The sequence below is a fragment of the Saccopteryx bilineata genome, chromosome 3, assembly GCF_036850765.1.
Source record: "Saccopteryx bilineata isolate mSacBil1 chromosome 3, mSacBil1_pri_phased_curated, whole genome shotgun sequence".
NCBI classification, from domain to species: domain Eukaryota; kingdom Metazoa; phylum Chordata; class Mammalia; order Chiroptera; family Emballonuridae; genus Saccopteryx; species Saccopteryx bilineata.
In genome coordinates this window covers 129,915,104-129,937,320 of record NC_089492.1, presented here as the reverse complement: position 1 = coordinate 129,937,320, position 22,217 = coordinate 129,915,104, and the positions used below count along the sequence as shown (strand labels likewise).

Sequence of the window (22,217 nt, the reverse complement as noted above, 5' to 3'; positions counted from 1 at the left end):
CTCTTTTGAATTCGTTTTATTAAATCAGACTCTAAAAGTAAGGATTGTACTTCTTCACATTGATAAAATAAAATTCCAAGGCTCTGAAGAAAATATTCTTACGTTAGTCCCAGGGAACTTTTCTCCCCAAGAGTTGATTGGTCACTTTCTGTGGAAGAAAAGACAGAAGAGAAGTTAGCAACTCTTGCCATGAGAGGCACACAGGCACACCTTACTTCAGACACATCACTGAAGAGACCAATGTTGTCCCATCCAAATCTCGTTTATCTTCCCAGCTATAGAATCTATGGTAACTGGACAAAAAATACTTCCTAAAGTGTTTAGGAAAGTTGCTCTATAATAAATATCTAACATTTCTATATAGATGCAGATACTTTAAAATCCTGACAGACTAATCCATCCATCAGTTCACAAACACACAACTCAAGGAGAGGCCTGAGGCAGGGCATGGGGCCTCCCTGCTTGAGGGGGCCCAGCCTGAGCTCTGGGGCGTGATCCAGAAGCACTTTTCTAATCCCACATTGGTCTGGTATGAACTTTGGTTTCTGACTGTCAGAGTCTTCTTTGGGTGAAGTGAGGGGTTGGGAAGGAAATCAGGACAGTAAAGGACATGGACATTCTGGGACCTGAAGCACCACCGGTTCCACTGGGGCTGCGGGCAGGAAATGGTGCTGGCACTGAGGTTCGGGCTCCCTAAGCTGCCAACTCTTAATGCTAAACTCAGACATAGTCACTTTTATTTTAAAAGTTCTAGAGGTATAGCCTGGCCTGCGGTGGTGCAGTGGACAGAGCACCGGCCTGGAATGCTGAGGTCAGCGTTTTGAAACCCTGGGCTTTCCTGGTCAGGGCACATACGAGAAGCCACTTACAAGCTGATGTTTCCTGCTCCTCTCCCCGCTTTCTCTTGCTCTCTCCTCTCTCTAAAAAATCAACAAATCTTAAAAAAAAAATTTTTGGTTTCATTCCAAATGTATAACTAGAAGGTACCTCTTTTAGATTTGCTTTTTTATTTTTAGATTTGAAATCTAGCCATAGGTGCCTTTATCGTCCAAATTTCAGCAGTGGTACAATGCATATGAGTTAAAGCTCACTCCCCAAATGTCTTAAATTCAATCAGTTCAGATGTGTTTCTGACCAGTTCTGCTCTAGGACTGACTGACCTTTTTATACAGCTGGGCTCGCAACCGGTATGACTTATACTCCAGTCTCCTCTTTTCCTCTTCTCTCTTCTTCTGTACCTCTGGAAGCTGCTCGTAAACCCTTAGAAATGGCACCAGTGGAAAGACAGGAAGCAGTAAGGTCACCAGAACCCAGAGGCACACACTGTCTCCCCACCCACCACCCTAAGCTCTACTCCTTTCAAGGCCTCCTGTCTGGCACACGGACACAGAAAACCCTGGTCTGGGGTGCTTATGATCTGGGAGACAAGTAAATAAAAACACAATAAAATCCTACAAATAGTAGTTACTTCTGGGAAAGGAGTGGGATAATGGGGAAGAGATAAACTGCTTTTTATTCTACATGCAAAACTGTATTTTTCAATATGAGAATAAACATGTATTACTATTTTTATATTTTTAAACATAAAGGAGATATATGTATGGTAAAAGTACTATAGTCATATCTCCAAAAGGCTATTCAATCTAACAGGAAAAGAAAAAAGGTATTCTGAGTGAAGTATGTCAGGGAAGACCAGAGAGGAGATGAAGCTTGAGGTGGGTCTTGAAAACTAGGAGCAGAAAGGGGACGGGAGGAGAGGGGGTTCCGGCGAGCTGGGCTATAGAGGTCTCATAGCAGTGTGAAAGCTTGGGCTCTGTCCCATCAGGGATTGAGTGGCACTGATTTTAAGGAGGAAAGAGAAAGATCAAACATGCATTTGATAAATATGCTCTTGTTGCAAATAATTCTAAATTTCTAATAATAACAGTTAAATAGTGGAATTTTTTACAAACAGTTAATGGAATTATCACAAAGCATAAAAAATGATGTTTTCAAAATTTTTTAGTGTACAGGAAAATGTTCACAATATAAGGTTAAGCATAATAAAGCTGGCTACAAACCTGTATATATTTGTTTGAACAATGATTTGTGGAAAAGTATGTGTTAATACAGGTCCCTGCCAAAGCCCCACTCCTGCCAGAAACAGGAATACAGTGAATTATATTTAGATGCAAGGGTGATGAGTGATAGGCATTTTCTTATTTCTTCTTTTCTCTATATTTTCCAACATTTTCTATAATCTGAAAAAAAAACCCTAGTGAAAATAATGGAGAGGTTCTGTGGAATGGATTAGAGAAGTCAGAGAGCAGAAGTGGGGAAAACAACAGCCCTCTGGGAGCGAGAAGTGGTCCAGAGCATCAAGAAGCCCAGGCTCTAGGATGTGCTGGCGGGCTGCATGTGCAGTGAAGGGTAAGGGACCGACTGCCTAGCTTTCCAGCTACTGGGTGTCTCAAGCAAGCACGGGAGTAAAGAATGGGGAGTTCCATTTTGGATTTAGTGAAGAAGATCACTATCTGAGAAAGCAAAAGAGGAAGTCAGGAAAGAGACCAAAGTGAAACAAGCACATACTTTTAAAAGTCATTGTGTAGAGCAGTGGTAATCAACCTGGTCCCTACCGCCCACTAGTGGGCGTTCCAGCTTTCATGGTGGGTGGTAGTGGAGCAACCAAAGTATAAATAAAAAGACAGATTTAACTATAGTAAGTTGTTTTATAAAGGTTTATTCTGCCAAACTTAGCGAAAATACAACATAAAGTACTTGGTAAGTATAATTACTTATTGGTAAGTATAATTATTATATGCTTTAACTTGCTGTAACTCTGCTTTATAAATTTTATAAAGTAAAGTTACTTCCCTACTTTATAAATCACCATTACTGTGGAACCAGTGGGTGGTTAGAAAATTTTACTACTAACAGAGATACAAAAGTGGGCGGTAGGTATAAAAAGGTTGATTACCCCTGGTGTAGATGGTATTATATTGAGTTGTACTCTTAAACCTGTATGGTTTGGCAAACCATGTCATCCCAATAAATTAAATTAAAAATAAAAATAAAAAATTTTCAAAGAAAAAAAAGTCACTGTTCATGAAAAACACGAGCTATATATCACCTCACACCTGTTAAAATGGCTATTATAAAAAAAACAAGCAAACAAGGGATAGTAAATGCTGATGAGGATGTAGAGAAAAGTAAACCCTTGTGCACGGTCAATGGGAGTGGAAATTGGTAGAGCACCATGGAACACAGTATGCAGGCCCCTCAAAAAACTAAATATAGAGCTACTATATGATCTAGCAATCCCACTTTCAGGTATTTATCCAAAGGAGATGAAATCACAACCTCAGAGAGATATCTGCACCTCCATACTCATTGCAGCACTATTCACAGTGAAGAAATGGGAAGACCCTAAGTGTCCATCAATGGATGAATGAATAAATAAAATGTGATATATAAGTATATCCATATACATATATTTATAAAACTAGATAATGGAATATTATTCAGCCACAAAATAAAAAAAGAAAAATAGAAGAAGGAAAAGAAGAAGGAAGAAGAGGAAAAAAATCCTTCCATTTGCAACAACATAGTCGGACGTTGAGAGCAATATGCCTTTATTCTGGGGGCGAGCCAGAGCTCTTAACCACTTGCTGGCCTGATCTGTACTTCTCTAATTACTCTTATTCTTTTGGACTTACCGTTTAGACCTCTGAATCATTTCCTTCTTTCCAATAGGTCTGTCTTTCTGGAAAGCCAGGAAACCTAAGCAAGAGAAGAAGGGTTTGCAGTGAACAGTGATTTAGCAACACAAGAGCTGTGTGATAGAGCTGCTAGGACTTTGTGGCCCTACCATGGGCTGATGGTGCTAGATGGCCACCAATGGCCACGGCCACAGCCAGGGTTAGACTATGACTGTCACAGCAGCCTGTGTCCTGAAGACACAACACTCTGGCATAGACTATGAATTGCAACACTGCCCAGTTTATAGGGAATGCGATGAAGGCATGAGGTAGTACTTTATGGTTTTCATAGCTCTCATCTCTTATTTTATTGATCTCATACCTATCATAACTGTGAAGAGCACAGACTCTGGAACCAGCCCACCTGGTTCAGATCCCAGCTTATTAGGTATGTGATCATGGGCATGATCCTTAATCTCTCTTTGCCTTAGTTTTCTCATCTCTAAAGTAGGGATATCAAGACTATCTAAGAGGTGTTGTAAGCATTAAACAAGAATAACATCTAGGTAAAGCCTAGATCTAGGGCTACATAACTATTATTATTATAATTATTATTACCACTACTATGACTACTACTATTATTATTATTACCACTCTGTGAAGCAGATAAGCCTGGAATCAGCCTTTTCTTTAATGAAAAACAAACCCATTATATTATGTTTGGGACTAACTTGCTCACAGACAAAGAGCTCTTTCATTAAAAACATCATTCTCACTGCAGTCTCATTTCTAAGATGCAGCAACAGGATAAGAACAATTGGGCTTATCTGGACCATACAAGTACTGGCAGCAACTGGGCAGGTTCTGTTACCTAAGGAAGTACAAGTTTCAACAAGTAAAAAGTCACTTTCCATTCACATAACTGGCCTGGCACTGAGCAGTCCTCCCTAGCAAGAGGCACCCCTTGGCCCCTCCCCCCAGGAACAGGAAAGCGAACAGAGCACCTCGCTTAGGGAGCGGGTGTGCGGGGCCCTGGCGGCCCTGCCACTCTCTCCCGGTGTTGAACAGTGCCTCCCGTTCACTCTGTAACATGTTCTGCAGCTTCCTCTCCTGGACTATTAACTTCAAGCGCTTTATTCGCTCCCCAGAGCGGGAGATGAAGTCAGGTCTGTGAAGCTGAAGTGATTCCTAAGGAAGAGAAAAGCCCATCCTCACATTAATGATGCAGTCTGCTGTCCAAGGGTCTAGAAAAACAGTACTTGACCAACAGACTTAAGGAGCCCATGTGTAAAGGTATGTTCTACTCTCTAGAAAATATCTCCAGTTGAAGAATAGCCTAACAACTCTCTGTGTGGGACAGCTCCAGTAGGAAAATCAGAGGGTCAAAGACATGCCTTTGGACTAGGCCAAGAGCTAAGACTGTGACAACTACAACTCTCCAAATGGGAGAGCTTGGCCCATTGTGCTGTCTTACATTTCCCTTCAAACAAATATTACATCACTAAACAACATTTTCTTTAGGTCTCAAAAACATAAAGAAAACACTTGGCCCCCTTTGAAACCTGTGTTAAACAGAACAGAAGTGATGGAGGAACAAATGTAAGTCCGATGCAAATGTGAGGCCCCCAGAGGAGGCAGGTGTCTACACACACAAGGACCACTGCACAAAATCTTCTGATGCATGGTTTAAAATGGTTAACGGAGTAAGGCAGCCTTTAATTAACAAGGAGAGTGAGACTAGATGAACTACAAAGGTGTGAGAAACCAGGGTCACATGACTGAACTTCTGAAAGTCAAGTCACAGATTTAACGTCATTGTTGTGCACCCTTTCTTCCCCCTTAAATGGAGGGCTAAAATGAACTCAGTGCCAGCACCTGCAAGGTTGCTCTCACAAATGGCTTCGGTTGACCTCGGCCCAGGCCTGCTGGTATCCCACGGCTGTCTGTGTGCTGACCCTGCCGGTTCTGCTCCCGGAGTGGTTCCCTCCAGGGCTTGGTATTGGTGACTGGTGCAAACCAGGAGATGCCAGGGCCATGAGGCTTGAGCAGCTTTTCCTTCTTAGGGCCAGACTTCACATTTTCTACAGGAACAAACCATGAGACTCCTGTAGGAAATATTTTTTAAGTGAGAAAAAACGATGTTCCCTTTTTCTCATCAGAGACATGTGTATAATAGAGGCTCTCAGCAGACTCAGCTGATGCCCAGGAGTCTGCGTACTGTAGGCATAACTCTGCAACTGTAGTGCTGGATACTTCTAAAATTTGGTTTTCTTGTCATGGTGGTGCTGGGGTGGAAATGGGGTCAACATAGAGACATTTAGAAAAACAATCCGAGCATTTCAAGAAACTTAAAATTCACTAGTTTTTCTGCTACAGAACTGGGAATTAGAAACTAACCTTCACAGGAGCTCTGCTTGTTCTTCCTTAACTTTTTGTCCCCAAGATAATTGGTAAGGAGCTTTTTTTCTTCTATTTTTCCTGCTATTTTTTCTTCTGACCAAGAAGTCACATCACTGTCTTCTTCCACTCTAGTCTTGCTAGAACTTGGAGTTGGGAAAGTCACCCCAACATCTCGAGTGTGTTTTTTGACACCATTCACAATCTCCAAGTTACCTGAAGGGAAAGATCACCGATGGCTCTGGAAGCAGCCTTGAGACTTATATGGCAGGTATATTCAAATCAGTAAATGAAACATTTTAAGGCTTCAAAAATGCAGGCCTTTGTGGGTGGGCTGGGGATATATGAGGGAAGGAAAGTAAGGGGGGAGGTGATAGGAAGAGAAGGAGGAGGGGAAAGAGATTTTCTATATCTAAGCCAGTTTAAATGTTAGAGGAAAAGAACTACTAATATAGATTCCATAGGAGGAGAATTTCAGCTCTAATCCCAAGTGAGACAGAGTAAATGACTGTAGTCCTACTGGCAGTCACACAAGTAAGGACAAGATTGACAAATGTCAAGACAAGATTTGAGGGAGAAAAAAAAATCAAGGTGGGAGTTTTTGTTTTATAAAATCAAAAGACAGAGCCTGACCAGGCGATGGAGCAGTGGATAGAGCATTGGACTAAGATGCAGAAGACCCAGGTTCGAAACCCCGAGGTCACCAGCTTGACACAGGCTCATCTGGCCTGAGCATGGGCTCATATAGCTTGAGGTGGAGGTTGCTACTTGAGTGTGGGATCATAGACATGACCCCATGGTCACTGGATTGAGCTTGAAGTCGCTGGCTTGAGCAAGAGGTCACTCGCTCTGCTGTAGCCCCACGGTCAAGGCACATATGAGAAAGCAATCAATGAACTAAGGTGCCATAATGAACTGATGCTTCACATCTCTCTCCCTTTCTGTCTGTCCCTCTCTCTGTCTCTGTCAAAAAAAAAAAAAAAAATCAAAAGACAGAGAAAGGCACAATATGAAAGCCTCCTTCCTATTCCTGTTCTCCATTTGCTCAGTACAGAACCCACTGATTCCAGAAAACCTTTTGTGCATATTCAAGCAATCTCTTTCTTCCTTTATTTTTTAAATACATGTAGCAGCATGCTATTCACTGCTCTGTATCTTGCTTTTTCTTTTTAGTTAAATATCTTTGAAATCTTGCCATATTTGTAGAGAGAGACATTTGCCATTCTAAGTAGAATTTCATTAATTAGATGTACAACAGGCCCTGGCCGGTTGGCTCAGTGGTAGAGCGTAGGCCTGGTGTGCGGGGGACCCGGGTTCGATCCCCGGCCAGGGCACATAGGAGAAGCGCCCATCTGCTTCTCCACCCCCGACCCCCTCCTTCCACTCTGTCTCTCTCTTCCCCTCCCACAGCCAAGGCTCCATTGGAGCAAAGATGGCCCGAGCGCTGAGGATGGCTCCTTGGCCTCTGCCCCAAGCGCTAGAGTGGCTCTGGTCTCAGCAGAGTGACGCCCCAGAGGGGCAGAGCATCGCCCCCTGGTGGGCAGAGCTTCGCCCCTGGTGGGCGTGCTGGGTGGATCCCAGTCGGGCGCATGCGGGAGTCTGTCTGACTGTCTCTCCCCGTTTCCAGCTTCAGAAAAATACACACACAAAAAAAGATAGATGTACAACAATTTCTTTAACCATTTGGCTAACTGTGGATACCTAAATTGAATTTAATGTTCTGCTATGATAATACTTTCATTAACTTTGTGGTATTTCTACATACTTGTCATTTTGCACATATGCGGAGTGCATCTACGGACTAAAGTCCAAATGTAAAAGTACTGAATGAAAGTAATTTTGATAGAAACTGCCAGACTGACTGTCATAGGGATTATACTTTCGATTTATACTCCCTCTAGAATGCACGAGAGCACCTATGTCCTTACACTCGCCCATACACTTGACAGCAACCTTAGATTTTTGCTAATCTGATAGGTAAATGATGGCATATGAGTAGTGTTAATCTTCATTTAGTATGAAGTTGAGTACCTTATGTTTAACAAATACTTGTATTATGGTTAGAAGAAATGTTTAAATTCAAGGAATTTACCTGCTTGCACGCCCTTGTTTAACATATGTGCATTTTGCTTGTCGCAAAGGGTAGAGCTTGAGCTCCAGAAATTACTGGTAGAAGATGAAATAGAGTCAGAAGAAATCATGTGGTTTTCCACCTAGAAAAAATAAGAGACCCTGTTACCATTACCTGCAATCAACGGCACAATTACCCACAGGATAAGAAAATGTACATCACCACCAAGAAGAAACCTTTCTTTTTTCGAATTTTATTTAGTGAGAAGAGGCGAGGCAGAGACAGACTCCTGCATGTGCCCCGACCGGGATCCACCCAGCAAGCCCACTAGAAGACGATACTCTGCCCATCTGGGGCCCTTGCTCCTTTGCAACATGAGCCATACTTTTAGCACTTGAGGCGGAGACCATGGAGCCATCCTCAGTGCCCGAGGCCCATTCACTCCAATAGAGCCAGGGCTGCAAGAGGAGAGAGAGAGCCTAACCTGTGGTGGCGCAGTGGATAAAGCATCAACCTGGAACACTGAGGTTGCCAATTCGAAGCCCTGGGCTTCCCTGGTCAAGGCACGTATGGGAGTTGATGCTTCCTGCTCTTCCTCCTTCTCTCTCTAAAAATGAATAAATAAAATCTAAAAAAAAAAAAATTAAAGAGGGAAGAGAGAGAGAGAGAAGCGAGAGAGGGAGGAACATATGGGTGCTTCTCCTGTGTACTCTGACTGGGAATTAAACCCGGGATATCCACATGCCTAGCCAATGCTCTACCACTCAGCCAACTGTCCAGGGGCAAGAAGAGCCCTTTCTTATCCAATCCAAATTGTGGAGATGAAGTTTCCAAATTGTGGAGATGAAGTGACAATATGAACATGTTGAACATGCTACTACATAATTTATGATAGGGAGGAGAATGCTGTTGTAGTTGAATAAGGGCCTTAGCTGTTTCCTGAAGGTAAGATAAAACAAATAAACAAACAAACAAAATCAAACTAGATATATTCCTAGGACTTGAAAACACTGGCCTGGGCCAGATAGATCGGTTGGTTAGAGCATCATCTTGAAGCACAGAGGTTGTCGGTTTTATCCTCAGTCAGGGCATGTACAGCAACAGTTCTACGTTCCTGTCTCTGTCTCTCTCTCCCTTCCTTTCTCTGTACAATCAATAAAATAAACATTAAAAAAAGAATAAAACAAAACCTTAAAGAGGATGCTAACCAAAAATTAGCCTGGTTGGTCTTCAGAATGAAATTCTGACTAGATACCTGCATAAATTTTTTTTTTAATTCATTTTAGAGAGGAGAGGGAGAGGCAGAGAGAGAGAGAGAGAGAGAGAGGAGAGACAGAGGGGAGGAGCTGGAAGCATCAACTCCCATATGTGCCTTGACCAGGCAAGCCCAGGGTTTCGAACTGGCGACCTCAGCATTTCCAGGTCAACACTTTATCCACTGCGCCACCACAGGTCAGGCACCTGCATAAATTTTGATGAGAAAAAGAGGGCTGGGGATAATTAAACAGTGTGATAAGCTGTACAGTGCTTACTATCAAATCAGGCTCAGATACTCACACAAGGATAAACGCGGATGAGCTGAAAGGCCCCCTGAGGAGTCCTGAATGAGTACTGGAAAAAGCATTAAAGAACCCAAAAGGCCTTTTCCATTACATCAGAGAAAGGATAGAAATGAAAGTTCATGAGTTTAAGTTGATGGTGGAATATTAGTGGGTGACAAATTATCAAACTATAGTTGAACAAATATACATAGTATAAGATAGTATTTCTTAAACTTTATCATAACAATGCCCTGGAGGAAAGGCCCTTACCCAGAACACTGGCTTGGAATCTCAAGGAGATATGTGTCTCTGTATTTTGAATAAATTCCAGGTGCTTATCTCCTTAAGCAAGTTTGGCAGAGGTAAACAGAAGCCCAAGTCAGAAAGGAAACTGTAGATATCTGCTCCCCTAAACTAGATAAATTATATTTCAGGGACTTTGGAAAACTTAGCAACAGAATCCTGGAGGAGAGGAGCTATGTTAGATGTCTTGAACAGGAAATGTTTTAATTTTCAAAAAGATAAGCATTGCAAACTGGTGGGTTTGACACTAATGAACTGAGAGATTTAAAAATGAATCACCAACCTGATCATTTGAAGCATCTGCAGGTCAAAGAAAACATGAGCAAATTTCAGACAAGGCACAGTAAGGCAGGCAGAACAAGCCTTGCCTGCTTAGCCTTATTTTTCTTACGAGACACAGTCACTAATTGGCAGACCAAAAGAATGTGCAGTAGAGACCTTGAAGACAACAACAAAACTTCTCATGACATCTTGCCTGCATGAGTTATATGGCTTAAATGATAATATATAGAACCATAACTGCTTGAAAAACTTTTTTTTTTGTATTTTTCTGAAGCTGGAAACAGGGAGAGAGACAGACTCCCGCATGCGCCCGACCGGGATCCACCCGGCACGCCCACCAGGGGCGACGCTCTGCCCACCAGGGGGCGATGCTCTGCCCCTCCGGGGCGTCGCTCTGCTGCGACCAGAGCCACTCTAGCGCCTGGGGCAGAGGCCAAGGAGCCATCCCCAGCGCCCGGGCCATCTTTGCTCCAATGGAGCCTTGGCTGCGGGAGGGGAAGAGAGAGACAGAGAGGAAGGAGGGGGTCGGGGGTGGAGAAGCAAATGGGCGCTTCTCCTATGTGCCCTGGCCGGGAATCGAACCCGGGTCCCCCGCACGCCAGGCTGACGCTCTACCACTGAGCCAACCAGCCAGGGCCGAAACATTCTTACACAAATATTATCAGCACAGGTGAGAGGCCTTGCTGAGTGATGTATCTTGCATTCAACAACTATTTCCTAAGCACTTACGGTGTGCCAGTCACTTGGTGTATTCTGCCTATTCCTTCTTAACACTGTATGTATCAATGTCTCAGAGAAAAGGAAAGCAGATTTCCCCTAAAATGCACCTCTGGGAGGGCCTAAATGGCCATCACAATCCCAAATAACAACAGGAATGATGGGCCAAATCAAATAAGGGATAATTGTAAAGTAGACAGGAGGAACGGAAAAAACTTGGATGCAGTAGACAAAGCTCTGGGTCTGGAGACCTAAGCCAGTCACAGATCCTCCCTTCACGAGCCGTGTCTACTTGAAACAGCCACAACCTCTCTGTGCCACTTTCCCAGTCTAGAAAGTGAACACCTACATTTCTGAAATTATGGAATTCTTAGAAAAACAAGTCAGTTTGATAATAACCAGTAAAAAAATAATATAAATCTGTGAAATTATTATGTTAAAAAAGTATGAATACAGAAAGGGTGATGAGAAAGATGTGAATGACCAGAAATACACTACACCTTCTCTAAGGCTATAAAAGAAACAAGCAAACAACAACAACAAAAATACAATACAAAAAAAGAAAGAAAGGAGGAAAAAGCACTTGAGGTACTAAAATAAACTGATTTTCAAGATATATTTTAAGTACAGCCTGACCAAGTAGTGGATGGAGCGTTGGACTGGGACACAGAAGACCCATGTTTGAAACCCCAAGGTCGCCAGCTTGAGCACGGGCTCATCTGGTTTGAGCAAAGCTCACCAGCTTGAGCTCAAGGTCGCTGGCTCGAGCAAGGGGTTGCTTGCTCTGCTGTAGCCCCAACCCCTGCTCTTGTCAAGGCACATATGAGAAAGCAATCAATAAACAACTAAGGTGTTGCAATAAAGAATTGATACCTCTCATCTCCCTTCCTGTCTGTCCCTATCTGTCTCTCTCTGTCACACACACACACACACACACACACACACACACACGATATATTGTAAGTATGAAAAGCAAAGTATGCTGCCATTTTTGTGAAATGAATATTAAATATATTTTTTGTATTAGTATAAAATACCCGTGGAAGAAAAGAACCCAATTGGAAAGGAGAGGTAAAACTATTTTTATTTGCTAATGAGATGATTCTCTCTGTAGAAAATATGAAATACATAAAAATGTACTAGAACTAAAAGAAGTTAAGCCAGATTGCAGAATATAAGATCAATTAGCTTTAAAAAATCAACTGTTTCCATATCTAATAATAAATCTGTAATAAACTTCCAAGAAACAATTCCATTCATAATATCATCAAGAAGAAGATATTTAGGAATAAACAGAAGTGCAAGCTTTGCATTCTGAAAACTACAAATCATTGATGAGAGAAATTAAAGATCAAAATAAATAGTGAGCTCTGGCCGGATAGCTTGGCTGGTTGGAGCATGGTCCCAAAGCACAGAGGTTGCTGGTACGATCCCCAGTCAGGGCACATACAGGAGCAAATCTATGTTACTAGATCTGTCTCTGCCTCTCTCTTTCTTCCTCTCTCCCTAATATAAAAAAAAAAAATTTTTTTTAATAAGTACTGAGATATTCCACATATGTAATTTAAAAGTGGGTAAAAGATTGAATAGACATTTCACCAGAGATATGAGGGCTAATTAGTATATAAAAACACGTTCAACATTATCAGTCATTAGGAAAATGCAAATTAAAATCACAATGAGGTATCACTTCATACCTACTAGGATAGGTATAACAAAAAAGATGGACACTACTAAGTGTTGACAAAACAGAAACATAAATCTTCAAATATCATGGATGAATATGTAAAAATGGTAGAGCCACTTTGGAATTTTATTAAAAACTAAAGATAAACTTAACATATTACCCAGAAATTCCATTCAGATAAATGAAAACATATGTCCACACAAATGTTTTCATAAAAATTCACAGCATATTATTTATATTATATAAAAAAAAAACAAACAAATTAAACAATTCAAATGTCTAACAACCAGTATTTGGATAAATGAGGCATATCCATATAATGGAATACTAATCACCAATAAAAAGAAACTACTGATACATACTACCACATAGATGAACACTGAAAACATGTTAAGTAAAAGAAGCCAGATGAAAAGCACTACATATTAAATTATTGTATTTATATGGAATGGTCAGAAAAGGCAGAGGCAGGTTAGAAATTGAGGTTATAATGAGGATTGATTGCAAACAGGCAAAGGGACCTTTTCATCAGGTGACAGAAATGTTCAAAAACTGAACTGTGGCAATGACTGCACAACTATGTAAATTTACTAAAAATAACTGAATTGTACACTTGAAACAGATGAACTTTATGTAAATTATACATCACCAAAGCTGTTTTACAATCTCTAATGATATGCAAGAACAAGTAACATTGAGTGACTCTAGAAAGAGCAGGGTGTCTGGGAAACACGAGTGGGGAAGGACACTCTATCCAATTTTTTTTACACATTTTAAATTTTGTACCATGTGATTGTCCTACCAGTTTAAGAAGTGAGACTAAACAAACAAAAAAACTTAGAAAAGTCTAGCAATCAAGATCTACCAGCTCTGGTGAGTTCAACAAGAGAAAAATCGATGTTAGGCTAGAGAAGTGTTCTAGCCATAGAAAGGAACACGGTTAAGTCTGCTCTGTCAACATGCTTTCACCATCTGAAGTACAGCACACTTAGGTGTTTAAAAGTAGGACACTGACAAACTGAATAGACCCAGGAAAGTTGCCAACTTAGGAAAAAGGAGTAAGAAACATGACCTGAGAGGAATGGTTCAAAGAGCAAAGACCAATAAGAAAACAACTCTTAAGGGGAGGAAGTGGGGAGCCAAAAGGTAGATTAGACCCATTTTCTGTGCCTGAAGAGTGCAAAACTGAGAACAGAGCCAGAAAATCCATGTGAGCAGGTTTTGGATCTTTGTAAGTTATACCCTTTGATAAATGGAGTCTTAGACAAATGGAATGAGTTGCCCATGAACAGTGAACAGAAGAGCTGTTGAAGCAGAGGCTGGAGCACATTGTGGTAGATGTAGCAGAGTGTGAATGATGGTCTCCTCCAACCCTGAGCCTGTGAACCCCCTGCACTTCCAGAATACACACTCAGTGGTGTGCATTACTGGTGTGAAAGAACACATTTACATTTGATTCAATGAGAAGCCTGATAGGTGTGTTTCCATTTCTAGGTTGTCTCTCTGATTAAGTAATTCCTGCCCTAAGAAAGGGTTAATATTTAAAAACAGAAAATAGTCTAAAAATTAAATTTTCTTTCAACAGAATACACTTAGTTAGCCCTCTAGACTGGTGAAAATAAAAATGACATTCAAAAACAAATGTTTTCATTTATATGGAACCAAAATCTCTTTTGGTTCCATAGCCAAAATAGCCTCAACAATCTTAAAAAGAAGAATAAAGTGGGAGGTATCACACTTCCTGATATCAAGTTATATTACAAGGCCATTGTACTCAAAACAGCCTGGTACTGGCATAAGAACAGGCATATAGATCAATGGAACAGAACAGAGAACCCAGAAATAAACCCACAGTTCTATGGAGAACTGATATTTGACAAAGGAGGTAAGGAAATACAATGGAGTAAAGACAGCCTCTTTAACAAATGGTGTTGGGAAAATTGGACAGCTACCTGCAAAAAAATGAAACTAGATCACCGGCTTACACCACTCACAAAAATAAACTCAAAATGGATAAAAGACTTAAATGTAGGCCGTGAAACCATAAGCATCTTAGAAGAAAACATAGGCAGTAAGTTCTCTGATATTTCTCGCAGCAATATATTTGCTGATTTATCTCCACGGGCAAGGGAAATAAAAGACAGGATAAACATATGGGACTATATCAAACTAAATAGCTTTTGCACAGCTAAAGACAACAAGAACAGAATAAAAAGACAAACTACACAATGGGAGAACATATTTGACAATACGTCTGATAAGGGGTTAATAACCAAAATTTATAAAGAACTTGTAAAGCTCAACACCAGGAAGACAAACAATCCAATCCAAAAATGGGCAAAAGAGATGAATAGACACTTCTCCAAAGAGGACATACAGATGGCCAATAGGCATATGAAAAAATGCTCAACATCACTAATCATTAGAGAAATGCAAATTAAAACCACAATGAGATATCATCTCACACAGTCAGAATGGCGCTCATCAACAAAACAACACAGAATAAGTGCTGGCGAGGATGTGGAGAAAAGGGAACTCTCCTGCACTGCTGGTGGGAATGCAGACTGGTGCAGCCACTGTGGAAAACAGTGTTGAGATTCCTGAAAAAACTGAAAATCGAACTGCCTTTTGACCCAGCTATCCCACTTTTAGGAATATACCCCAAGGACACCATAGAACAGCTCCAAATGGAGAAATGCACCCCATGTTTGTGGCAGCATTGTTCACAATAGCAAAGATCTGGAAACAGCCCAAGTGTCCGTCAGAGGACATGTGGATTAAAAAGCTTTGGTACATATATACTATGGAATACTACTCAGCCATAAAAAATGATGACATCGGATCATTTACAATAACATGGATGGACCTTGATAACATTATACGGAGTGAAATAAGTAAATCAGAAAAAAAAACTAAGAACTATATGAAGCCATACATAGAAGGGACATAAAAATGAGACTCAGAGACATGAACAAGAATGTGATGGCAACAGGGGTGGAGGGTGGGGGGAGGGGGAATGGGGTGAAGAAGGAGAGAGGGGTTGGGGGAGGGGAGGGGCACAGAGAAAACCAGATAGAAGGTGACAGAAGACAATTTAACTTTGGGGGAGGGGTATACAGCACAATCAAATGTCAAAATAATCTAGAGATGTTTTCTCTCAACATATGTACCCTGATTTATCAATGTCACTGCATTAAATTAAAAAACAAACAAAAAAAAACCCAAATGTTTTCAAGGATATGGAGAAATTAGAACCCACATACAATGCTGTGAGAATGCAAAATGGTGAGAATACTTTCAGGGGTCCCCAAACTTTTTACACAGAGGGCCAGTTCACTGTCCCTCAGACCGTTGGAGAGCCGCCACATACAGTGTTCTTCTCACTGACCACCAATGAAAGAGGTGCCCCTTCCGGAAGTGTGGTGGGGGACCGGATAAATGGCCTCAGGGGGCCTCATGCGGCCCGCGGGCCGTAGTTTGGGGATGCCTGCCAGATAATAGTCCAGTAGACCCTCAATGGTTAAAATATAGTTACATATGACCCAGCATATATCCAACTCCTAGGCACAAGCACAAAAAACATCCACATAAAAACATGTACATGAATGTTCACAGCAGCTATGTTAATAGTAGCCAAAAAGTGGAAGAAATCCAAATGTCCATTAACTGATGTCTGGATAAATAAAACATGGTATATTCATACAATAGAATAGGATTATTTGGTAATAAAAAGGAATGATTACAAGCTACAGTATAGCCGAACCTTGAAAACATTAAGCAAAAAAAACCTGTCACAAAAGAACCATATTGTACGATTCCACTTAAATGAAATGTCCAGAATAAGAAAATCTATGGAGAAAGTACATAATTAGTGACCGCAGCCGGGGCTGCGGCAAGGGTGGGAGTTTGGACGAAATAAGGAATGATTGCTAATGTGTACAGTGTTTTGGGGAGTGTTGAAAATGTTTTAAAATTAGATTGGGGTGATGGTGCACAACACCATGCACACACTAAAACTCACTCAACATTTTTCTTTTTGACAGAGACAGAGAGAGGGACAGATAGGGACAGACAGGAAGGGAGAGAGATGAGAAACATCATCAATCCTTTGTTGCAACACTTTAGCTGTTCATCAATTGCTTTCTCATATGTGCCTTGACTGGGGTGGGGAAGGTTACAGCAGAGCAAGTGACTCCTTGCTCAAGTCAGCGACCTTAGGCTCGAGCCAGCAACACCGTGCTCAAGCTGGTGAGCTGTGCTCAAACCTGATGAGTTCGCGCTCCAGCTGGCGACCTTGGAGTTTCGAACCTGGGTCCTCTGCATCCCAGTTTGACGCTCTATCCACTGCGCCACTGCCTGGTCAGGTAAAACTTATTCAACTTTACATGTGAATTTTATAATATGTGAAAAATCTCAAGAAAGCTGTAAAAATGAATTTATTCATGTATACCAACTGAAATACATGTAGATTATGAAGCCTTATTTAGACAGAAAAACTCCTCATGTTCTACGGCTCTGCATCTTCTCTGTTACTGAATACAAGAACAATAGAAGGTGACCAAGTGTCATTTTAACATAATAAAGAAGAGACAGTCCTAACAAAAATGTGGTGCTGGATGTATGTTATGATGAAACACTACACACACACTATGGTTAGAACCATGTGCAAACAATGAGAATCACACAATCATGCCATGTTGACTTCCAGAGAGTCATAACAATCACAATGCACAGGTCTGCATTGTTTGACAATTTGTGCTGAGAACCCACCATGGGATAGATCATTTTTGCTGAATTCATTTACAGATGGTGTCTGTAAACCACAACAGGTCACTTTCTTTGGTCCATGGGACAGGTTCAAGTATTTCCTCTAATGATAGCATCATTCCTCAGGACCTGGTATTAGCCAGGTGTGGGTCAGCCCACTTAGTTCTCTGCAATGAGGTTTACACATAAAGATTTTTTAAGTGCCTGACCGGGCGGTGGCGCAGTGGATAGAGCGTCGGACTGGAATGCGGAAGACCCAGGTTCGAGACCCCGAGGTCGCCAGCTTGAGCGCAAGCTCATCTGATTTGAGCAAAGCTCACCAGCTTGAGCCCAAGGTCTTTGGCTCGAGCAAGGGGTTACTCGGTCTGCTGAAGGCCTGCGGTCAAGGCACGTATGAGAAAGCAATCAATGAACAACTAAGGTGTCGCAATGCGCAACGAAAAACTAGTGATTGATGCTTCTCATCTCTCCATTCCTGTCTGTTCCTGTCTATCCCTCTCTCTGACTCTCTGTCTCTGTAGAAAAAAAAAAGATTTTTAAGTGACTACAAGTTAACTAACATTATCAGCTACCATGGTTTAAGGCTTAGCTTTGTTGTTGAGTCTTGGAAGGTGCTACATGCTGGCTGGCTGATTCTGTTTTAATTTCTATTATTATGAGAGCAAACTCACCTGCTGATGCCTTATTCCACACTGGGAAAAGCAAGTTAACTGCCATCATCTCAGAGATGTTTCAGGCTTTTTGTAGTACTTTTTATTTTAACTAAAATGTGAGACTCATTCCCACATTTGTTGATCAAACACCATCAGATAGATCCAGGGGAAAAAAAGCTTTTCAATTAAAAATTTACTCTTTTAGGTGGAAATAGAAAAGCATATCTAATATAGGGGAAAAGGCCATGTTTTCTTGCATGACGATGTGGCTATCCTTCGTGGAGAAAGGACTATTGCTGACCTTCTGGCAGTCAGGGGACCACAGGGAGATATTTTGTTTTCCCCCCAGAGGAATGGATTTATGTCCATTCATTTATAACCGCTCAAGGTTAGGACCAGAGATTCACAAAGACTGAGTCAAAATTAGAAATACAGTAGATGGTATCAAAAGACATTTTTTGCCTGACCAGGTGGTGGCACAGTGGATGGAGCGTCAAACTGGGATGCGGAAGGACCCAGGTTCGAGACCCCGAGGTCGCCAGCTTGAGCGCGGGCTCATCTGGCTTGAGCAAAGAGTTCACTAGCTTGGACCCAAGGTCGCTGGCTCCAGCAGGGGGTTACTCGGTCTGCTGAAGGCCCACGGTCAAGGCACATGTGAGAAAGCAATCAATGAACAACTAAGAAGTCGCAACGCGCAACGAGAAACTGATGATTGATGCTTCTCATCTCTCTCCGTTCCTGTCTGTCTGTCCCTGTCTATCTCTGCCTCTGTAAAAAAAAACAAAAAAAAAAAAAACAAAAAAAAAAAAAATTTTTTTTTTTTTTTTTGGTTTTTTTTTTTTACAGAGACAGAGTGAGAGTCAGAGAGAGGGATAGATAGGGATAGACAGACAGGAACGCAGAGAGATGAGAAGTATCAATCATCAGTTTTTTTTTCATTGTGGCACTTTTAGTTGTTCATTGATTGATTTCTCATATGTGCCTTGACCATGGGGCTACAGCAGACCAAGTGACCCCTTGCTCAAGCCAGCAACCTTGGGTCCAAGCTGGTGAACTTTGCTCAAACCAGATGAGCTTGCGCTCAAGCTGGTGACCTCGGGGTCTTGAACCTGGGTCTTCTGCATCCCAGTCTGACGCTCTATCCACTGCGCCACTGCCTGGTCAGGCCATTTTTTTTCTTGTGAAAAGTTTTTTGTTATGTGCAGATCAAATTGGCAACTGTGGTTTCAATAATAAAATTTACTAACCAGTAAAGGGAGACACAATCACAAAGTTTCATTCAAAATAGCATTTTCGCCTGACCTGTGGTGGCGCAGTGGATAAAGCGTCGACCTGGAAATGCTGAGGTTGCCGGTTCGAAACCCTGGGCTTGCCTGGTCAAGGCACATATGGGAGTTGATGCTTCCAGCTCCTCCCCCTTCTCTCTCTCTATCTCTCCTCTCTCTCTCTCTGTCTCTCCCTCTCCTCTCTAAAATGAATAAAAAATAAATAAATAAATAAATAATAAAAAAAAAAATAAATAAAAAACAAAATAGCATTTTCACACAGTTTTAATTCCTAGAGACAAAATTAAAGCTTAAAAAAGCAGGAACTCAGTTAACTAATATTCACCAACAGAAAATCAGAACTGGTCGTTTATTTCAGCATGTATAATAGATAGCAATTATGAAAAATCTTCCCCAGAAAATTAAAACTGTGTCTGCATAATACATTCTTAGAAAATTTATTCTGTTATACGAATGGAATGATTCTGCATGATGCCAAAATTTAACATATGATCATAAGACTGGATAGTTAAAATGTGAACTGAGTTCAAGAAAAGTGGACAGGATAAAAAAGTTTCCTAGATAATGGCAGGGTTGGGGGTAGGGAAAATAATGAAGCAAGTCATTAATAGATATGGGCAAACCAAGTTAATAAGTGGCATGAAAAGCTTGTAGGGGGTGGCAGAGCTGGATGACATGGGTCTCAGGGGATTGTCTATCAGGTTGGAAAATTATGGTCTGGAAGTACCTCCTGCTCCCTTTTTCTTCCTCTGCATTCTCTCCAATCTTTCCTCTTGGCTTTAATATTTATGAAGATTATGACCATCTCTACATGATGATTCTAAAATCTTTATTTCACTCTGACATATCTATGTATGTTAGATATTTTCAGTTGGATGTTCTGATCTAGTTTCAAGTTTAATAAATAGAATGGCTTCACATTTTGGTCAATTAGTTTTGTCTTTAGAACTCTTTATTTTGATAATTTAGCATACTATTTCAGTTGTTTTGAACTGTTTTTGAGTAGAAATTTCAAAAGAACTATGGCTAATAATAAAGTCCAACTGATTATAGTCCAGCTTAAAAGAATATTAGACTTTTCTAGTAAATTTAGGAATATAATTTTATTTAAAAATTTCTATTGACAATTAGCTGAACATAAAATAAAATCATACCTCACACGCAAAAATAAAGTCCATGTGGAGCAATAGTTTAAGTGTGTTGCTCTCTACCCTAAAGAAAGTACTAAAAGAAAAACCGAAGAATATTTTTTAAATGACCTTGAGTTTGAGAAGATCTTTTTCAGTGTGGAACAAAGAAATAAAAATTTGAGTATATAACAAGACTAAAGGCAAATCTCATTTTATTGTCCTTTGCTTGATTAAAATCTGCAAACACTGTTTATTGCAAACTGCGGGTCTGTGGCAATCCTGCGTCAAGCAAGCCTATCAGTGCCATTTTTCCAGTAGCATTTCCTCAGTTCATCTCTCTGTCATATTTTGATTATTCTTGCAATATTTCAAACTTTTTCATAGTTACTAAATTTTGTTTTGGTGATCTGTGATCAGTAATCTGATGTTACTTTTGTAATTGTTTTTGGACACAATGAACATCACCCATATAAGACAGCACACTTAATAAATGTGTGTATTCTGATTGCTCCAATGACCAGTGGTTCACTCATCTTTTTCCCTATCCTTGGGCCTCCTTAGTACCTGATGCACAACAATACTGAAATCAGGTTAATTAGCAACCCTACAATGGCCTCTAGAGTTTAAATGAAAGAGCTGCAGGTCTCTCACTTTAAATCAAAAGCTAGGAATTATTAAGCTCAGTGAGGAAGGCATGCTGAAAGCTGAGATAGGCTGAAAGCTATGTCTCTTGCACTGTAGCACTCCAGCCCGCTGGGTTCTACCAGTGTCATTTGGAAGAAACCTACTCAAGACACAAACTTATGTCAAGAGGAAGAGGGGGAGGCCTACCAAGGGAGGCAAAGAAGACCTCCTGAATCTCCTTCCCCTCAGCTTTTATTGATCAGAAGCAGAACAGAGGTAACAGGATTACAAGGGAGGGAGGCCAGGTGATAAGGGGAAAGAATGACTAATGGCCATTTGCTTACAAGGAGAAAGTGATAATTTGGGTCTTCACATTCTTTTTCTTTTGCTAATTAACAAGCACAAAGGAAGGGGCAGTCTAGAACCTCTAGGCTAATTTTCTAAAGCCAATTCTCATGCATTCCTTTGTGTCTGCACAAAGGTCACTCACTCACAATTTCTTGGTGTTTGCATCCAAGAGACATTCACTCATGGTTTTTTTTTGTTTTGTTTTGTTTTTGTTGTTGTTTTTTCATTTTTTCATTTTTCTGAAGCTGGAAACGGGGAGAGACAGTCAGACAGACTCCCGCATGCGCCCGACCGGGATCCACCCGGCACGCCCACCAGGGGCGACGCTCTGCCCACCAGGGGGCGATGCTCTGCCCATCCTGGGCATCGCCATATTGCGACCAGAGCCACTCTAGCGCCTGAGGCAGAGGCCACAGAGCCATCCCCAGCGCCCGGGCCATCTCTGCTCCAATGGAGCCTTGGCTGCGGGAGGGGAAGAGAGAGACAGAGAGGAAAGCGCGGCGGAGGGGTGGAGAAGCAAATGGGCGCTTCTCCTGTGTGCCCTGGCCGGGAATCGAACCCGGGTCCTCCGCACGCTAGGCCGACGCTCTACCGCTGAGCCAACCGGCCAGGGCCACTCATGGTTTTTAACTAAAGTTCCCCAATCCAAGTCATAGAGCAGGGGTCCCCAAACTGCAGCCCTCTGAGGCCATTTATCCGGCCCCCGCCACACTTCCGGAAGGGGCACCTCTTTC

At 41.4% G+C, this 22,217-nt stretch overlaps 1 protein-coding gene across 3 annotated transcripts in view; it reads right to left on the bottom strand.

Moving 5' to 3' along the window:
* ALMS1 (ALMS1 centrosome and basal body associated protein) overlaps window positions 1-22,217 on the bottom strand; it is a 220,937-nt gene continuing 198,720 nt past the window's right edge. For all 3 annotated transcript variants that reach the window (XM_066267392.1, XM_066267394.1, XM_066267393.1), the window contains 7 exons: window positions 8,167-8,287; window positions 6,075-6,290; window positions 5,553-5,782; window positions 4,682-4,865; window positions 3,696-3,759; window positions 1,161-1,260; window positions 1-148 (listed from right to left, as the gene is read on the bottom strand). In XM_066267392.1, coding sequence (XP_066123489.1) covers window positions 104-148; window positions 1,161-1,260; window positions 3,696-3,759; window positions 4,682-4,865; window positions 5,553-5,782; window positions 6,075-6,290; window positions 8,167-8,287 — 960 coding nt within the window. In that variant the 3' untranslated portion in view covers window positions 1-103. The remainder of the gene's footprint in view (window positions 149-1,160; window positions 1,261-3,695; window positions 3,760-4,681; window positions 4,866-5,552; window positions 5,783-6,074; window positions 6,291-8,166; window positions 8,288-22,217) is intronic.